Source organism: Thermomyces dupontii, assembly GCF_041956625.1.
Source record: "Thermomyces dupontii strain NRRL 2155 unplaced genomic scaffold VTN31scaffold_1, whole genome shotgun sequence".
NCBI lineage: Eukaryota > Fungi > Ascomycota > Eurotiomycetes > Eurotiales > Trichocomaceae > Thermomyces > Thermomyces dupontii.
Window position 1 is genome coordinate 2979910 of NW_027192307.1, and position 14466 is coordinate 2994375.

Here is a 14466-nt window from a genome sequence, read left to right on the forward strand (position 1 = left end):
AAGTACAGCATAGATTGCGACACGGCATTTCTCAATGGCCCCATCAGAGATTGCAAGAATGGCGCAGTTGGGGATGCTTCCAGCCCTAAATCGTTTCGACTGACGCAATTAACCTAGGATCCTCTGCAGAGGAACGGGAAATGGAGGCATTTGATGGCACCACTAATCACGCCATGGGGACAATCAGATAAAATTAGCTTTTCGGATCAGATCATTCTCATGAACTATTACGGGTACTGTATGAGTCAGAATCTCATGATTAGGTTTTTTTTTTTTTGCCTTTTTTGGGAGGGTACAGTCCTCGCATTTCATCGCTGTAGCTACTCTGTACAGTGGTGTGACTCATGATCGGGTTCTGACGATTCTGATACACCTATCCAACTTGTAGTACCCCGTTGTCATGCATAATGTGCTGGACCGACGATCTGCTCATGCTCACACGGATACACAGATGCCGAGTCCGTTGATGTGGATCGCCGAAACATGGCTGGGTTTCTGTGGCACGAACAAGTGTACAAGGTGGACGTTGTTAGATTTCCAATTGTCAAGTTTAGAATTTCCCGAAACCATGTCCAACTCCTCCCATCAATGGCTATTACGGATGATTTCCAATGCTCGTTCTCCCTTGGGAGCAGTGGTAAGATTTTCATATCCGTCCGGAGTGACCAAGATGTCATCCTCGATCCGAACGCCGCCGACAGGCAGGTATCGTTCCACCACGTCAAAACTGATGTACTGCGCGATAGGCAGCGTCTTCGCACTCCGAAGCGCTGCCGATGAAAAGTAGATGCCGGGCTCCACTGTAACGATCATACCTGGTTCCAGTGGCGCGGCCGACAACGTGCAGGGTGACCGGACCATTGTCGGTGCCAACACACTGGGGACCTCTCCGTCGTCCTGAGCCATGATAGGCTTCTCGGAGACATCGTGCACCTCTAGCCCGATGTGATGACCGAGACCATGGAGGAAGAAGGACGTAGACACTCCGGACGCAAGGAGTTCCTCGACCGTGCCGCCCTTCAGAATCCCCAGCTTCAGCAGCTCCTCCACCGCGATCCGGTGCGCCAATACATGAAGGTGCGCGAATCGAACACCGGGTTTGATTCGCTTGATGCACTCTTCCTGCATTCGCTCTACGGCCCGATAGATATTGCGCGCCTCCGGACTCGGCCATTCCCCGTTGGGATTGAGAGGGAAGGTGCGGGTCACATCCGAGGCGTAGCAGTTGAATTCGGCCCCAGCATCCAGACAGACCAGTTGGCGGTTCTTGAACGGCTGGTTGTTCTTGATGTAATGTAGCACTGCCGCGTTCTCCCCGGAGGCCGCAATGATCTCATACGCCTGCTTTGGGGCCCCGTGGGCGGTACAAACGTTGAGGAATAACCCTGCGATTTCGGCCTCATTGGACATTTTGCCGATGTGGCGCAGGACTTCCGTATGGGCTAGTCCAGACACAATGTTTGCTTTCCGAATCATGTCGATCTCGTATGGATCCTTGATGGCCCGTAGAGCATCCATGACTGGTTGCAGGCGGGTCGCGTCAATGCGTGCTCCGTTCGTAGAGGGCGGCGTTTGGGAGGCATGGAGGACGAAGATGTCGGAGTTCAGGTCATGGCGTTGCACCCAGGAGGCAATTTCCGAGGAGAGGGAATCAATATACCGTGCCTGGTCGATGTCGTACCTGATTGCGGTTAGCGATCATGTTTGTTTAGAAAGCGGAGGGGATATTCTTAACGTACTTTTGGAGGGCATCTTCCGGGGTCAGCCCTTGGCCGTTGTAAATCACATGGCGCAAGTCATACGAGGGTAGATAGAGTGTCAGCGTATCGCTTTTGATATCGTAAGTGAGACGACAGTCGGGCTCATCCACCCCGCTCAAGTAGTAGAAATAGCGTCGCTGGCGAAATGGCACCGGCTGATCCGAGTCTTCGACCAAGACCGTCGGTTGCCCTTCGAGATAGATAAGGCCGGTGGTCACACCGAGTCTGGCGGCGACTTTGCGGGCATGTTGTTTTGCTGGGTGTCAACCATTGATTAGTACTTAACGGTCGCTGCCATGCTCTTCTTGATCGATGATTTACCTGGATATTTGTTGCAGTTGGAACCCGACAGCGATATCTCGAAGTGATAACGTTGAATGTTGGGAATCTCGATGGGGTTGACCGTCGCGGTCATTCTGCTACCACTTTTGCCCACCGTCATTTTGGCATTTGAAGTCCTTGCTGATAAGTTTGGGTGATGGAATCTACAGACCGCTCAAGGGACAGCAACGTATTCGTACGGATCAGAGGGAGGCATCGGTTCGCTCGGTTGGCGTCGGCTTTGAGCTTCCTTGGCTTGCATACGTCGGTAGGTAGGTACTTATCTATCAGACTACAGTACTTATCTAAATCTGGGGCTTATGGAGAAGGCTGGCCCATCAGATGGTGGCTGAAGGGAGAAGCCGGGCATCGCATCATCTGGAGCATAATGGAACAAGCCCGAACGATCGAGATCTCACTCTCCACGCATTCCCTTCTGTTTCAGACCTACCAAGCGTACGACTATGTACTACTACTACTGTACTCCTGGCTGGACTCGAGAAAGGGAAAAAGGGTTGAATGAAGGCCGATGCCGCTTACGGCCAACTGCGAACAAAGTCAAAAATGCCAAATCAATTAATGCCACTGGCGATCATTCCGAATGCAGATACCAAATCCTCCTCCCCTGGCAAGCAAGGCAGAGCCATATTCATCATTTCATCTCTTCCATCTTCAGGCAGGGCAGTGATTTATCTACTCCGTATAACTACTACTACCACATCGACTGAATCCTTCAAAGTCGTCTTCTCATCCTGTTTCATCCTGGTGGCTGAAGATGGCAGCATAATATATCTGCCTGAGGCACTCATCTATTAAGTTCAATTACATAATCAAGACAAACCAACCAAACCGCTCTCTCCATCAGAGATCACCAGTAGCCATCATCATACAATCCGCCGCCACGCTCGTCCCCAGGGACGTCTCCTATCGTTTTCCTCATCGTCAGGACCCTACGATTTATCGTCCTTGTCGCTCTCATCTGTGTTGCCGCGCTGGTCCGCCGCAAGAACCTTCCGACTGCCCTCCTGCACCCTGGATGTGCCCGTGACGTCTCCGGTTCCCCGCCTATCTTGGGCTGATTGAGACGCCCGACGTTGACGACGTCACCGCTAGACAACACCCTTCGGGACTGCAGCCGCCAATTTTCCCACCGCAGTCTTTTCGCATGCAACCGCATCGTTCATCATGCCGCCCAACTATCGTTCCGCAGGATCAGCGATGCTGACCGCCGGCAGCTCCGGCTCGACCGGCAAGGGCATCCTGATCGGGATCCTCTCGGCATTTGGTTCGGCCGGAGTCGCCCTGATCGTCTTGGCCGTTGTCTTTTTCCTCCGGTACACTCGCCGCGGGCGCATCTTGCTGGATCGGATAGGCCGGCCGGGAGAGTTTGATGATGAACAGGCCTTTGCGCGGGAGGAGGCGGAGGCTCTGGAGAATATGGATGAGATATCGCGGGCCGAGTACCTCCGAGCGAAGGGTACGTGCGATCGTTTTTAACGTGGGGAAAGGAAGACTTTATGGGCTAACGTCTGATGACTTTGGTGCAGCTTTTATTCAAGCCAATCCACCAGAGACGATGCAGACCGATATCTCGTTATCTCAGTTTCTGGCGATTCAAGAAAAGGGCGTGTCGGCCTGGGAATTCGAGCCGGAACTGGAGATTGCCAACTGCTTCGTCGAAGCTCGGACGGAAATCGAATTCTTCGACTCGGAATGCAGCGTGCAGACCAATCTTCCGGTGCCGAAGCAAAATGACGTCTATTACTGGGAGGCCAAGATCTACGACAAGCCGGCGTCGACATTGATTGCCGTCGGCATGTCTACGAAACCGTATCCGATGTTTCGACTTCCAGGTATGCTTCCGTCAAGTCCGAACATCGAGAACCGCAAGCATTCTAACGGACGTCGCCAGGCTATCATAAGACGTCAGTCGCTTATTTCTCCAACGGGCAAAGGAGATTCAATCAGCCCTTCTCCGCTCCGAACTATGGGCCTGAGTTTGCCCAAGGGGATGTCATTGGAGTGGGATATCGGCCGCGATCTGGAACCATTTTCTTCACCCGGAACGGGAAGAAACTGGACGACGTGGTGCACGGGTTGAAGTCGCCCAACTTCTTCCCAACGATTGGAGCGAACGGTTCCTGCTCTGTGCACGTGAACTTTGGGCAGATGGGATTTGTGTTCATCGAGGCCAACGTCAAGAAATGGGGCCTTGCTCCCATGACTGGCAGCCTCGCACCCCCGCCGCCGTACGGGAGCGAGCAGGGCAGCATCCTACTGGAGACGGGCTGCGATACCTCTGGTGCTGCCGCGAGCCGGGGATACCTTGGCGCGGGATACCGATTCGCCGGGGTCCGGCCGGGCCCGCCGACCAGCCCCGGCCCGCAGCGGTCCCCGACGGACATTTCCCTTGCGCAGCTTGCCCACATTCCTTCGCACGAGGACGCGGGCGAGGGTTCCAGCCGGCTTGGCACGGAGCCGCTTCTGGACGCTCCCGGACCGTTGCCTAGCAGTCCGCCGCCGGAGTACAGCAGCCCGGACCCTAGCCGACGGAACAGCGAGGACGGCTCGGCAACTTCACAGGCGCCACTTGTGCGCGACGCACCACCTTCGCCGCCGATCCCGAGCTACGACGCCGCCGTCGGACGTGCCTCGACCAACGACAGCAACGACGCTCCCGATCAGACCAATCAATCCGATCAACGCAACGGACCAGCATGACGAGCGGACGACATGACGACCTTTCCTCCCTCTCTCTCTCGCCCTCTTTTATCATTATGCTATGCGACATGTAGATATTGTATACAGATACCAACAGACGCGACATAAAAGAAAACAAAGCGAACCGTTGACGTTTTACGAGACGTTGCTTCGGACGCGCTTTGTGCTGGAATTAGCGGTCATGGTTAACCAGGCGTTCCTTTCTCTCTTTACGGCGCTAGGGCGTTTTTCATTCTTCTTTTCTACTTTGCATTTGCTGTTGTGTTGCGCTGGGCGTTGGATCTTGAGGCAAGGGTACACTAAGGAAGGAAATGGGTTGATGATTGATTTCTGTCTCTATTGTGGTTGCAATTGCTATCCATCTCGTTGATTGTTTCGTGTGTAGTTTATCCTTAACCTATGAATATATATATATACGTTATGGATTTTGTGAATGAAAAAAGAAAAATATCATCTGAAAATCTTGATTGATTTCGTAAATGCATCGTAGAAGCACTTTTCTTCATAGATCATTGTTTTTTATTCATTTTTCGACCTTTCTTTTGAGAAAGAGACCGAACGAACATCAACACCGACAGAAAAGGCAAAAATCAACTTTTATTTTTACCTTTTTTTTTTTTTTTTATTCGGCGTTTCGTACGGAGTACCATGCGAAGAAAAAAATAAAAGTTAAAGCTTCCGCACCTCCGCCTCCAATTTCTCAATTTGTTCCTTTTGCTTCTTCACGCTATCCGCAACGACATCACCATTGGTCAGCTGCTGGAGACGTTGCAGGTCTTCATCGGTGAAGGTATTTGACCGAACGGGTTGGAATGGCACGGGGGAGCCTGCACGGGATGTCAGGAACTGTAGATATCGAGTTAGTATTCGTGATACTCGATTATGAGAAGAAAAAGGAGGGAGAGGGAGAGAGGAGGGGAGTATGTACCGAACTAGCAGCACTCAACAACGCCGCCAAACTCGCCTGGACCACGTCCTGATGGATACCAACCCCCCAGACCAAGTCGCTGCTGCCCGCGGCAGAGCACTGGATGTAAGTCGCGGCGCGGACATCGCGGCCCTTGCCGACGGAGTGCTCCTTGTAGTCCTGCACGTCGAGGTCGATGCCCAGGGTGGAGAGCGCATGCGCCAGCGACGAGATGGCGCCGTTGCCGACGCCCGTGATCGCGTGCTGGATGCCGTCGATCTCGATGATGCCCGTGAACCGCCGCTTGAGGTGCTGCGTGCTGGGCACGTTGCCGGGTTCGGCCTTGGCCAAGTCGCCGCCGGAGGCCGGGGATGTCCCGGTATCCCCGGTGGGTCGCTCAGTTGTGATGTTGTAGTCGACCAGTGTGCAGCGTGCGTTGCCCTTGAGGTGGTAGGCGTTTTCGAACAGGGCGACGATCTCGCTCTGCCGGAGCTCCCGGTTGAGCCGCTCCGTCTCCCGCTGCACGATCTTGCTGAAATCGATCTGCAGACCCCGCGGCAGGTCCAGCTCCAGAGTCTTGAGGATGATCCAGGAGGCGCCGCCCTTGCCGCTCTGCGAGTTGACCCGGATGACCGCCTCGTATGTTCGACCAATGTCCTGCGGATCCAGCGGCAGGTATGGGATCTCCCACGGATCCTCCGGCCCGAGGCCGGCGGCCTCCCGGGCCATGAAGCCCTTCTTGATCGCATCCTGGTGGCTGCCGCTGAATGCGCACACCACCAGCTGTCCACCGTACGGCCACCGCTCGTTGACGGGAATCTTGTTGCTCTCCTCCACGACCTTGATGACCGAGTTCAGGTCCGAGAAATCTATCCCCGGGTGGATCCCTTGTGTGTACAGGTTCAGCGCCAGGGTCACCAGATCCACGTTACCCGTGCGCTCGCCGTTGCCGAACAGGGTGCCCTCGACCCGGTCCGCGCCCGCCATCTGCGCCAGCTCTGCTGCCGCAACTGCACACCCGCGGTCGTTGTGGGGGTGCAGCGACACCGCAAACGTCTTGCGGTCCGACATGTGCCGGCAAAAGTACTCGACCTGGTCCGCGTACACGTTCGGCGTCGTCATCTCCACCGTCGCCGGCAAATTGAAGATCATCGGATGCTCCTCGCTCGGGCCCCAGGCCTTCTTGACCGCCTCGCAGACCTGGATCACGTAGTCCGGGTCCGTGTCGGAGAAGGTCTCTGGTGAGAACTCAAACTGCCATTCCGTGCCCGCCATCGACGGGTCATCCTTGGTGATGGACCGCGCATACTCCGTGCACTTGACCGCCCGCTCTATCGTCTGCTCCTTGGTCATGCCGAACACGATGCGCCGGAAGCAGTCGCTCGTCGCCAGGTACAGGTGCAGAATCGCCTTCTTCGCGCCCTTGAGCGAGTCCACCGTCCGCCGGATCAGGTCCTCTCGGCATGGGGACAGCACCTGCAGCCAGACATCATCCGGCACCGCCCCCGGTGTCTCGATCAGGCGGCGCGTGAAGTCGTAGTCGGTTTGTGACGCTGACGGGAATGACACTTCGATTTCCTTGTACCCGAGCTTGACGAGCATCTGGAAGTACTTCCATTTTTGGTCGCCATCCTGTGTTTCCGATCAGTGACCCTCCTTCTCAAAACCACCTTGAAATCATCCCTACCATCGGATCTGCCAGACTCTGATTACCATCTCGCAAATCGGTGGCCAGCCACCGCGGGGGCTTGTCGATGGTCTTGTTCGGCCATTGTCGGTCCGGCAAATGCAGCGGTTTGAAGCGCTTATATTTTTTCGAGGGATCTTTGAGCCTAGATGCGAGTTAGAAGGGACCATGTGGTGCCGATTCAAGCCGAGGATGTGTACGTACATCGGCATGGTGAAGGAAGGGTTCGATCGAGTGGAGTACTATGACTCTTAACTCGGCGGATTCAAGACGGCGGGTACACTTGAAGCTTTGTTTGAATGAAGGACTCGGTCGGAGACGGAACCTGGTTTTTTCAAGAAGAGATTGCGAGTCAGAAGACACGCCTTATGACTGTTTAAATCCAGAATCGAACGACCATGAGTCACCAATCGGTGTCTCCAAGTCTGACGTGAAGTTCCACTGTCATACAATTTTTTTTTTTCTCTTTCTTTTTGAGGGGGCCCCGGTTGAAATTTCAAAGTTCGGAGCAAAATCGGAGTGCAAATCTGAGTCTGCGCTAATCCAAATACGGTTAGAGAGGACGGATTTTCAAGAAAACTGGGATCGACCAAAATTTCCCCCAATCATCGGAAAATATCTCTCTTCCCAAGATGCAAGCAAATGCAAGGTCGATTATGTATCCCTCTCGGCCAAAGTGAGAACCGCCCTATGACATGCACAGATGCGCCGTGGAATATACAACGTCAAAATGACAATCACTTCCGCCCTTTCTTCTTCGCCTTCGCTTTGGCCTTCTTCGACAACTTCGTACTAGCAGCACCCCCTTCGCGCTCCTTCTTCCCTTTCTTCCAAATCTTGCCTTCCTTCCGCTGCCGGGTATCATCCAACCGCTTCTTCTGCTTGTTGCTCAGCTTGCGCTTCTCCTTCTTCAGCACAGACTCCGGTCCATTGAGCTCCATCAAGCCGCGCTTCTTGGCCTCTTGCTTCTCCCGCTCGCTCTCGAACCAGGTCCGCTTCGGGCGCGACATGATTTCCTTCTCGTGCTTGATCAGGTTCTCACCCTTGGTGACCTGCATCTCGACCTGAGCGAGCTCCTTCTCGGCCTTTTCTTCCTCGAGGATTTCCTCAATTTCCCTTTGCATGCCCTCGATTTTCTCGCAGAGTTGATCCACAGTCTTGGGGTCCACGACGCGGCTGACGATCTTGGCCCCCTGGGCCTTGCCGGTCTTCACGGCGGCTTTGACCACCTTGCGGTCGGGTTCGGCGGCGATGGTGCAGGCGCGGCCGGAGCGCCCCGCTCGTGCCGTCCGGCCGACTCGATGAAGGTAGATCTCGTGTTTTTGCGGAGCTTCGTAGTTGATGACGGTTTCGACGCCCTTGATGTCGAGACCGCGAGAGGCAACGTCCGTGGCCAGCAGGAAATCCACTCGGCCGTCGCGGAAGTCCTCGACTGCTCTGATACGCTAGTTTGAACCATTAGCCCAGATCTGAACCTCCTCCAGCGGTTCTAGGGTAACGAACCTGTTCCTGGGTCATGCTGCCATGAAGTTCCGCAGCTTTAAGCCCAAACAGCCCAAACACAATCCGGACCCGATGCGTCTCCTTCTTCTGACGGAAGAACACAATGACCCGGTTTTTGTAAACTTCCTGGCACAGATGGATAAGATACCCCAGTCTCTTGTTCTCCCGCCCAGGGCGCAGGCGGACAAACTCCTGCACCAGCGTGCTGACCGTCTGTTTCTGCGCATCAACCATCAACCGGACCGGCCGGTTGAGGCCCACGCGGATCAGTCGATCCACCGAACTGGTCATCGTAGCAGAGAAGAGCATCGTCTGGCGCGACTTGGGGATCGTCTTCAGAATCTCGTCCAGCTCGTCGGCGAACCCATCGTCCAACATGCGATCCGCCTCATCCAGGACCAAAATCTCCAGCGTATCCACCGTAAAGCTGGCGGAATTCCGCATGTGGTCGATAAAACGACCGGGAGTGGCGATGATCACGTCGGGACGCTTCTTGAGCACGTTTTCCTGCTCCCGCAAGCTGAACCCACCGACGAGCTGGCAGAAAGTGATGTCGGTGTAGGTGGCCAGTTTTGTCGCGACGTTGTAGCACTGGACGGCCAGTTCTCGGGTGGGCACCAGGATAGCGACCCGGCTGGTTGGAACCTTGCGTGGTCGGTAGAGAAGACGCTCCAGGATGGGAATGACGAACGCCGCGGTCTTACCCGAGCCCGTCACGGCGCCGCCGACGATGTCTTTGCCCATGAGCGCCACGGGGATGGTCTTGCGCTGGATAGGGGTCGGGGTGGTGAAGCCAACGGCCGCCAGGCCGCGGAGGATTGGACGGGAGAGATTGTAGTTCTGGAATGAATCTTTGCCCGTGTCGTCGGACTTCCTCTTAGACTTGCCCTTTTTCTCAGTCCCCTCCTCTTCCGGTGCGAAGAAGGCCTTTTGCTTCGCCAATTCCTCGGCATCTTGTGATTCGGATTCTTCCTCGTCCGATGCCTCGTCGAGGGGGTGAGCAACCCCGGATGCGACGGACTCGTCGTCATCATCGCCATCGTCACCGCCGGAGGAGGCTTCGCCATCGGATGCCTCGCTGTCTTCATCCTCAACCCCTTCAGATTCCTCATTATCGCTGCCGGCGCCCATTCCAAATCCATCGGGCGCAAGCAGCTCGTCGTCATCCAAGTTCGGACCATCTTCATTCTCCTGCTCTTCGACATCCTCCTCGCTGCCATCACTCGCGGCATCCGCTCCCTCTTCGTCATCATCACCATCTTCATCCTCCTCCTCATCTGACCCCGACACTTGCCGTTTCTCCGTTTTCTTCTTTTTCTCCTCCTCCTCCTGCTTCCTCGCCTTGCGTCGAGCAATAATTTCATCAATATCCACACCCTTCTTATTGCTACCCTTCGCAGTTACCCCATTCCGTTTCCCATCATCAACACCCCACCCATCGAAATCCTCAATCACACCCTGCGCAGCATTCCCTCCAACATCGAACTCAAAATCCGAATTGAGCGCGCCGTCATCCTCCCCTTGTTCCTGTTCTTCCTCATCATCATCCTCGTTCTCCTCTCCCTCGGAAACATCCACCTTCGTCGCCGCTTTCTTTCCTTGTCGTTGCTGCGTCGCGGTTTGTTTCTGCTTCTTGGTCTTTCGATTCGACTTCTCCGTCTGGTCGCGTTTCCGCTTTTTGGAGGACTTCAATGAAACTGCCTCCTCCTTCTCCTCTTCGTCAACGATATCATCCTCAATCGCAGCATCGTCATTATCCGACAGCGTCAGAATGAAATCGTCCTCTTCGCGTAGCCGGCCGGGTGCCATGACTGCAGTTTTCTGGCCGATCAATGCTCCAGAACAAGGAATGTCAATCCCACTCAGTCAATCCGTCAATCCCATAGACGCAACTATAAATATCAACTGGAGAAAGTGTACCTCCGTAACAGCGGGCTTTCTGGTTGTTCAGAGGTCTCCTCGTCTCGAGGATAATATCAAGCAAAAATTTCCCCATTAATGAAGGCGGTCTACATGTTAGGCCGGCAGAAAAGTATCTTCAACACACACCGCCTACGGAGTCCTTGGATGGATAATAAGTTATCTAGGTATAGATTAGGCATGTCACGTGATCTTCTGAACGGACTCCTTGGGAAACCCTCAGCCGACATGAGGATTGACGAATGGGTACGGCGTAGAGTAATTGCTCAAACTCAGACAACACCTTGCATTGTAGAATCAGAGAGGAGCTCGAAATACTACTAGGTATCAGATCAAAGAGCAACAACAAAGCCTAACAACCGAGTCTCGGCAAACAACTTGTAACGCCAGCAAATTGTGAACCCCCTGTCCTGTGTGCATCGGATGATGATCGATTGTTGTTGGAACTTTGTCATGAGAAAGAAAAGCAACAGCAGCCAGGGGTCTATCAACACAGACTCGTACATCAATCAAACACGCTGAAAATAAAAGAAAAAAAAAAAGGAACAGACAACAAAAACACAAGAGCAATTCCCACTCAGTACTTTTTTCGTTTTCTCTCGGCCCTCTCACTCTCCGTTGTTCTTTTTTTTTTTTTTTTTTCTTTTTTTCGCCCTGTCCTGTCCTGCCATGCCCGATCCCAAAGCAAGGAAAAAGAAAGCAAAACGACAAACTAGAAAGTGTAAATAGACAGAAACCGCCCAAGTGCTTCCTGCTTCGTTCTAGCCAGGAAGGATTATAGCGCCGTCTATCATCATCCTTCCCAGAGGGGACCAGACAAGTATGCTCCGATGTAAAGCCCGTGAAAATGCATTCTTTTTTGGTCGTCGCATCGTGGTTCGACATGATATATTCCGCCAAGGTTCGTCACACATGGCATGAGATCATTTCATTTGCAGAGAGTTGGTGAAGAAAAAGTGCAGGAGATGAATCCTTTCGGCGATGCAAGTGATGTGATGGCAACCAATGTGTAGTTTGATAGGACCTGGGGCGCCGTCCAGCGGCTGCAGCGAGTCTTTCGAGCACGGGATTTGACATATCACTTGGTAAGAGTAGCGAAAAATCCGACACCAGATGCGCGGCGGAATAATCTGGATCATGCCGCAGCAACCAGAGGCTGTATCCCATGTCCAGGCTTACATCATTCCCTCCTCGCCGATGCCCGGAAGGCCAACTCCGGCAACATTGATGTTTTGGCCGTGCATAACACCGCCAACGGCAGCGTTGCGAGCCGCAAAAAGCTCGGGATTGCACGGCGGCGAATGTGCTCTGTGGTATTTCAACCCGTTCAGGTTCTTGTATCGTTTCCCGCAGATTTCGCATCGATACGGCTTTTCCTTCTCCATCCCGAGTGTCCCTGGATACGGTGCCGAGGTCTCTGGATCGACGATGGAAAACGTACCATCGCCGTTCTCGTGTAGTTGCTGATTGTTGTGACCATGCTGCGATTTCTTTTGTTAGTGGTGGATAACTGACTCAAAATCAGACGTAGCAACCTACCGCCTTGTGATACTTGAGACCGTTCTGATTCTTGTACGCCTTCTCACAGCCGATAACGGGGCATCGATATGGCCGGGGCTCTTCGTGGGGAAGTAACCCAGTAGTGTCTGGAACACCAGCGCGCAGTTGTTGCTCTCGTATCCGGCGAGCGATCTCGCTGTTCGGTCCATATTGAGAGCTCCCCAGTTTGATGTGAGCCGGGGACGCGGCGTTTCCAGTTCCACCGTTGGGGCTGAACAACCGCTTCGCAGGCTCGTCGATGCAAAGATTGACCATATCATTGCTGCCGCCAAAGGCGGAGAGCTGCCCACCAGGAAAACCATTGCCGTGCATCGACAATTCGCTGAAGCCACCAATGACCTTCTCATCCAGCTCAGCCGGGGTTCCCGGTCCAGAGGACTCGGGAGTGTTGCGGAACTGTGCGTTCTGGAGGGGGTTCGACGTCAGGGTCGGCGTATTGACCGACGAGACAGTGGGGTTATTTTGCAGTACATTCTGGCCATTGGCCACGGGAGTTCCGGGCTGCGACCCTCTCAGTGCCTGGTGCGATGGGAGCATGCTAAGATTAAGCTGCAGGCCTCGTTGGTTCTGCGAGCCAAAGGCTTGTCCGGAGTGCAGTTGTGAAGAGTACATCTGCGATGAAGAATCCGTTACCCCCATCGCGTCATCCAACTCCATGTCATCGATGGTGTCCATGTCCAGACTCTGATGAGAGGAGTTGTAGGCATTGGAAGAGTCCATCTGACCGTGCTGCTGGCCGGGATGGTACTTTGCCTGACCATTGCCGACCCGGTGAGACTGGATGCCTCGATCATGACCCGACTGTTGGCCCTGCTGCTGAGCCATAGCGGCAGCTGCCATGGCGGCCGCCCGGCTGTCCGCCTGGCTCGGACGGTGGCCGGGTTGGGGAGATTTTTGAGCATGGGCCTCCTCGTAATGCTGCAGTAGATCATGCAGCGTCGGCAGCGTCACGCCGCAGCAGTTGAAGTCGCGCATGAAATTGGCCTCCAATTTCGGCAAATACGAGGAGGAGTGAAAAGACGGCGATTGGAACCCTGTGAAGGGCGACGTGCCTGTCATGATGATACTATGGTCACCAAAGTCAGCATGATGAAGCCTCTCGCTATGGGGTCACTCAGTCCCACGACAGGGATACGTGCGCCGGGACCAAGCGTCAAGAGCAGGGTGAGGTGCACAAAATTCGGGAAAGGGAGAGATGTGTGCCAGGAAGGGGTCAATGCTAGGGGGGACACGAACTCATCTCGAATCCAACTCCCAACCGAGATACCGCCCCAGCTCATGCCACCCACAAGGCTACCTGCTAGGGATTCGCGTCGTGGTTTCTCCCGATTGGATCCCGTGACGCTGATAGGCTTGGTACCATTTCCCCACTGCGCCATGCTTGTGCTCAGCGAGTCCTTGCGGCCGGGCGCGGTTTTGTAGGTGGCGCTGGGATTTGTGGCGGTGGTACTCGGGATGTCGTTGCGCTCATTGTTGGCGGCTTTTTGCAGAGCGGAGGTCAGATTTGAGGCTTGCTGGGCGGGCGGAGACACCGAGGTCGAGCGGGTGGCAATGTTGATGGGCGCCGCTTGACTGGTCATTTTGTGCGATTTGGGGGACGAGAAGAGGGGGATATCGTCGTCGTCGATGGCGATGTGGTCGAAAGTAATGCTGTTGCCGTCGCTCTGAATACCGGGGTCCAACAGGCGGGCGTCGTGGTCACCGGCGCGGCTGCCTGCGTCTCCCGGTTTGCCGGGATCCTTGAAGCTGAGGGGCTGTCGACGAACGGAGATTGTGTCGAATCCAACGGGGGTCCGGATGGGAGTGGACTCCCTGGTGGATGGATGATCGGGGTCGCTGGGGGATGGTGAGTGAAGCAGAGGGGGTGTTTGCGAGTCTCTCGTCTCCTGCATCAGACTGGAGCGAATCCAGTCAACCCTGGGAGAGATGTCGGGAGGTCGGAAAGATGCAGCAGGGAAACGGCCGCTGTCCGCTTCGAGGATGGATTGGACTGAGAAGTCGATGACCTCAGAATGAGAGGCAGAAGAAACGCCAACCGCCGTCTGGAAGTGATACTGGGCGAATCGCGCCAACAACCGACACACTCG

At 54.6% G+C, this 14466-nt stretch overlaps 5 protein-coding genes across 5 annotated transcripts; 1 reads left to right on the plus strand and 4 right to left on the minus strand.

Moving 5' to 3' along the window:
* Nucleotides 1–585: 585 nt before the first annotated feature.
* On the minus strand, nucleotides 586–2202 carry VTN31DRAFT_1121 (uncharacterized protein; the record flags this gene model as incomplete). Its single annotated transcript, XM_069401144.1, has 3 exons — nucleotides 586–1681; nucleotides 1740–2016; nucleotides 2082–2202. The coding sequence occupies 3 exons, from the start codon at nucleotides 2200–2202 to the stop codon at nucleotides 586–588; spliced, it is 1494 nt and encodes a 497-aa protein (XP_069263977.1).
* A 1097-nt stretch (nucleotides 2203–3299) lies between these two features.
* VTN31DRAFT_1122 (uncharacterized protein) lies at nucleotides 3300–4802 on the plus strand (the record flags this gene model as incomplete). The annotated part of the gene is made up of 3 exons (XM_069401145.1): nucleotides 3300–3558; nucleotides 3629–3934; nucleotides 3994–4802. 3 exons carry the CDS (start codon nucleotides 3300–3302, stop codon nucleotides 4800–4802), a joined length of 1374 nt encoding a protein of 457 aa, XP_069263978.1.
* A 669-nt stretch (nucleotides 4803–5471) lies between these two features.
* VTN31DRAFT_1123 (uncharacterized protein) lies at nucleotides 5472–7608 on the minus strand (the record flags this gene model as incomplete). Its single annotated transcript, XM_069401146.1, has 4 exons — nucleotides 5472–5648; nucleotides 5731–7341; nucleotides 7397–7541; nucleotides 7601–7608. 4 exons carry the CDS (start codon nucleotides 7606–7608, stop codon nucleotides 5472–5474), a joined length of 1941 nt encoding a protein of 646 aa, XP_069263979.1.
* Nucleotides 7609–8133: 525 nt separating this feature from the next.
* Nucleotides 8134–10708, minus strand: VTN31DRAFT_1124 (uncharacterized protein; the record flags this gene model as incomplete). Its single annotated transcript, XM_069401147.1, has 2 exons — nucleotides 8134–8841; nucleotides 8900–10708. The coding sequence occupies 2 exons, from the start codon at nucleotides 10706–10708 to the stop codon at nucleotides 8134–8136; spliced, it is 2517 nt and encodes an 838-aa protein (XP_069263980.1).
* Nucleotides 10709–11994: 1286 nt separating this feature from the next.
* On the minus strand, nucleotides 11995–14271 carry VTN31DRAFT_1125 (uncharacterized protein; the record flags this gene model as incomplete). The annotated part of the gene is made up of 3 exons (XM_069401148.1): nucleotides 11995–12300; nucleotides 12359–13445; nucleotides 13616–14271. The coding sequence occupies 3 exons, from the start codon at nucleotides 14269–14271 to the stop codon at nucleotides 11995–11997; spliced, it is 2049 nt and encodes a 682-aa protein (XP_069263981.1).
* Nucleotides 14272–14466: the final 195 nt, after the last annotated feature.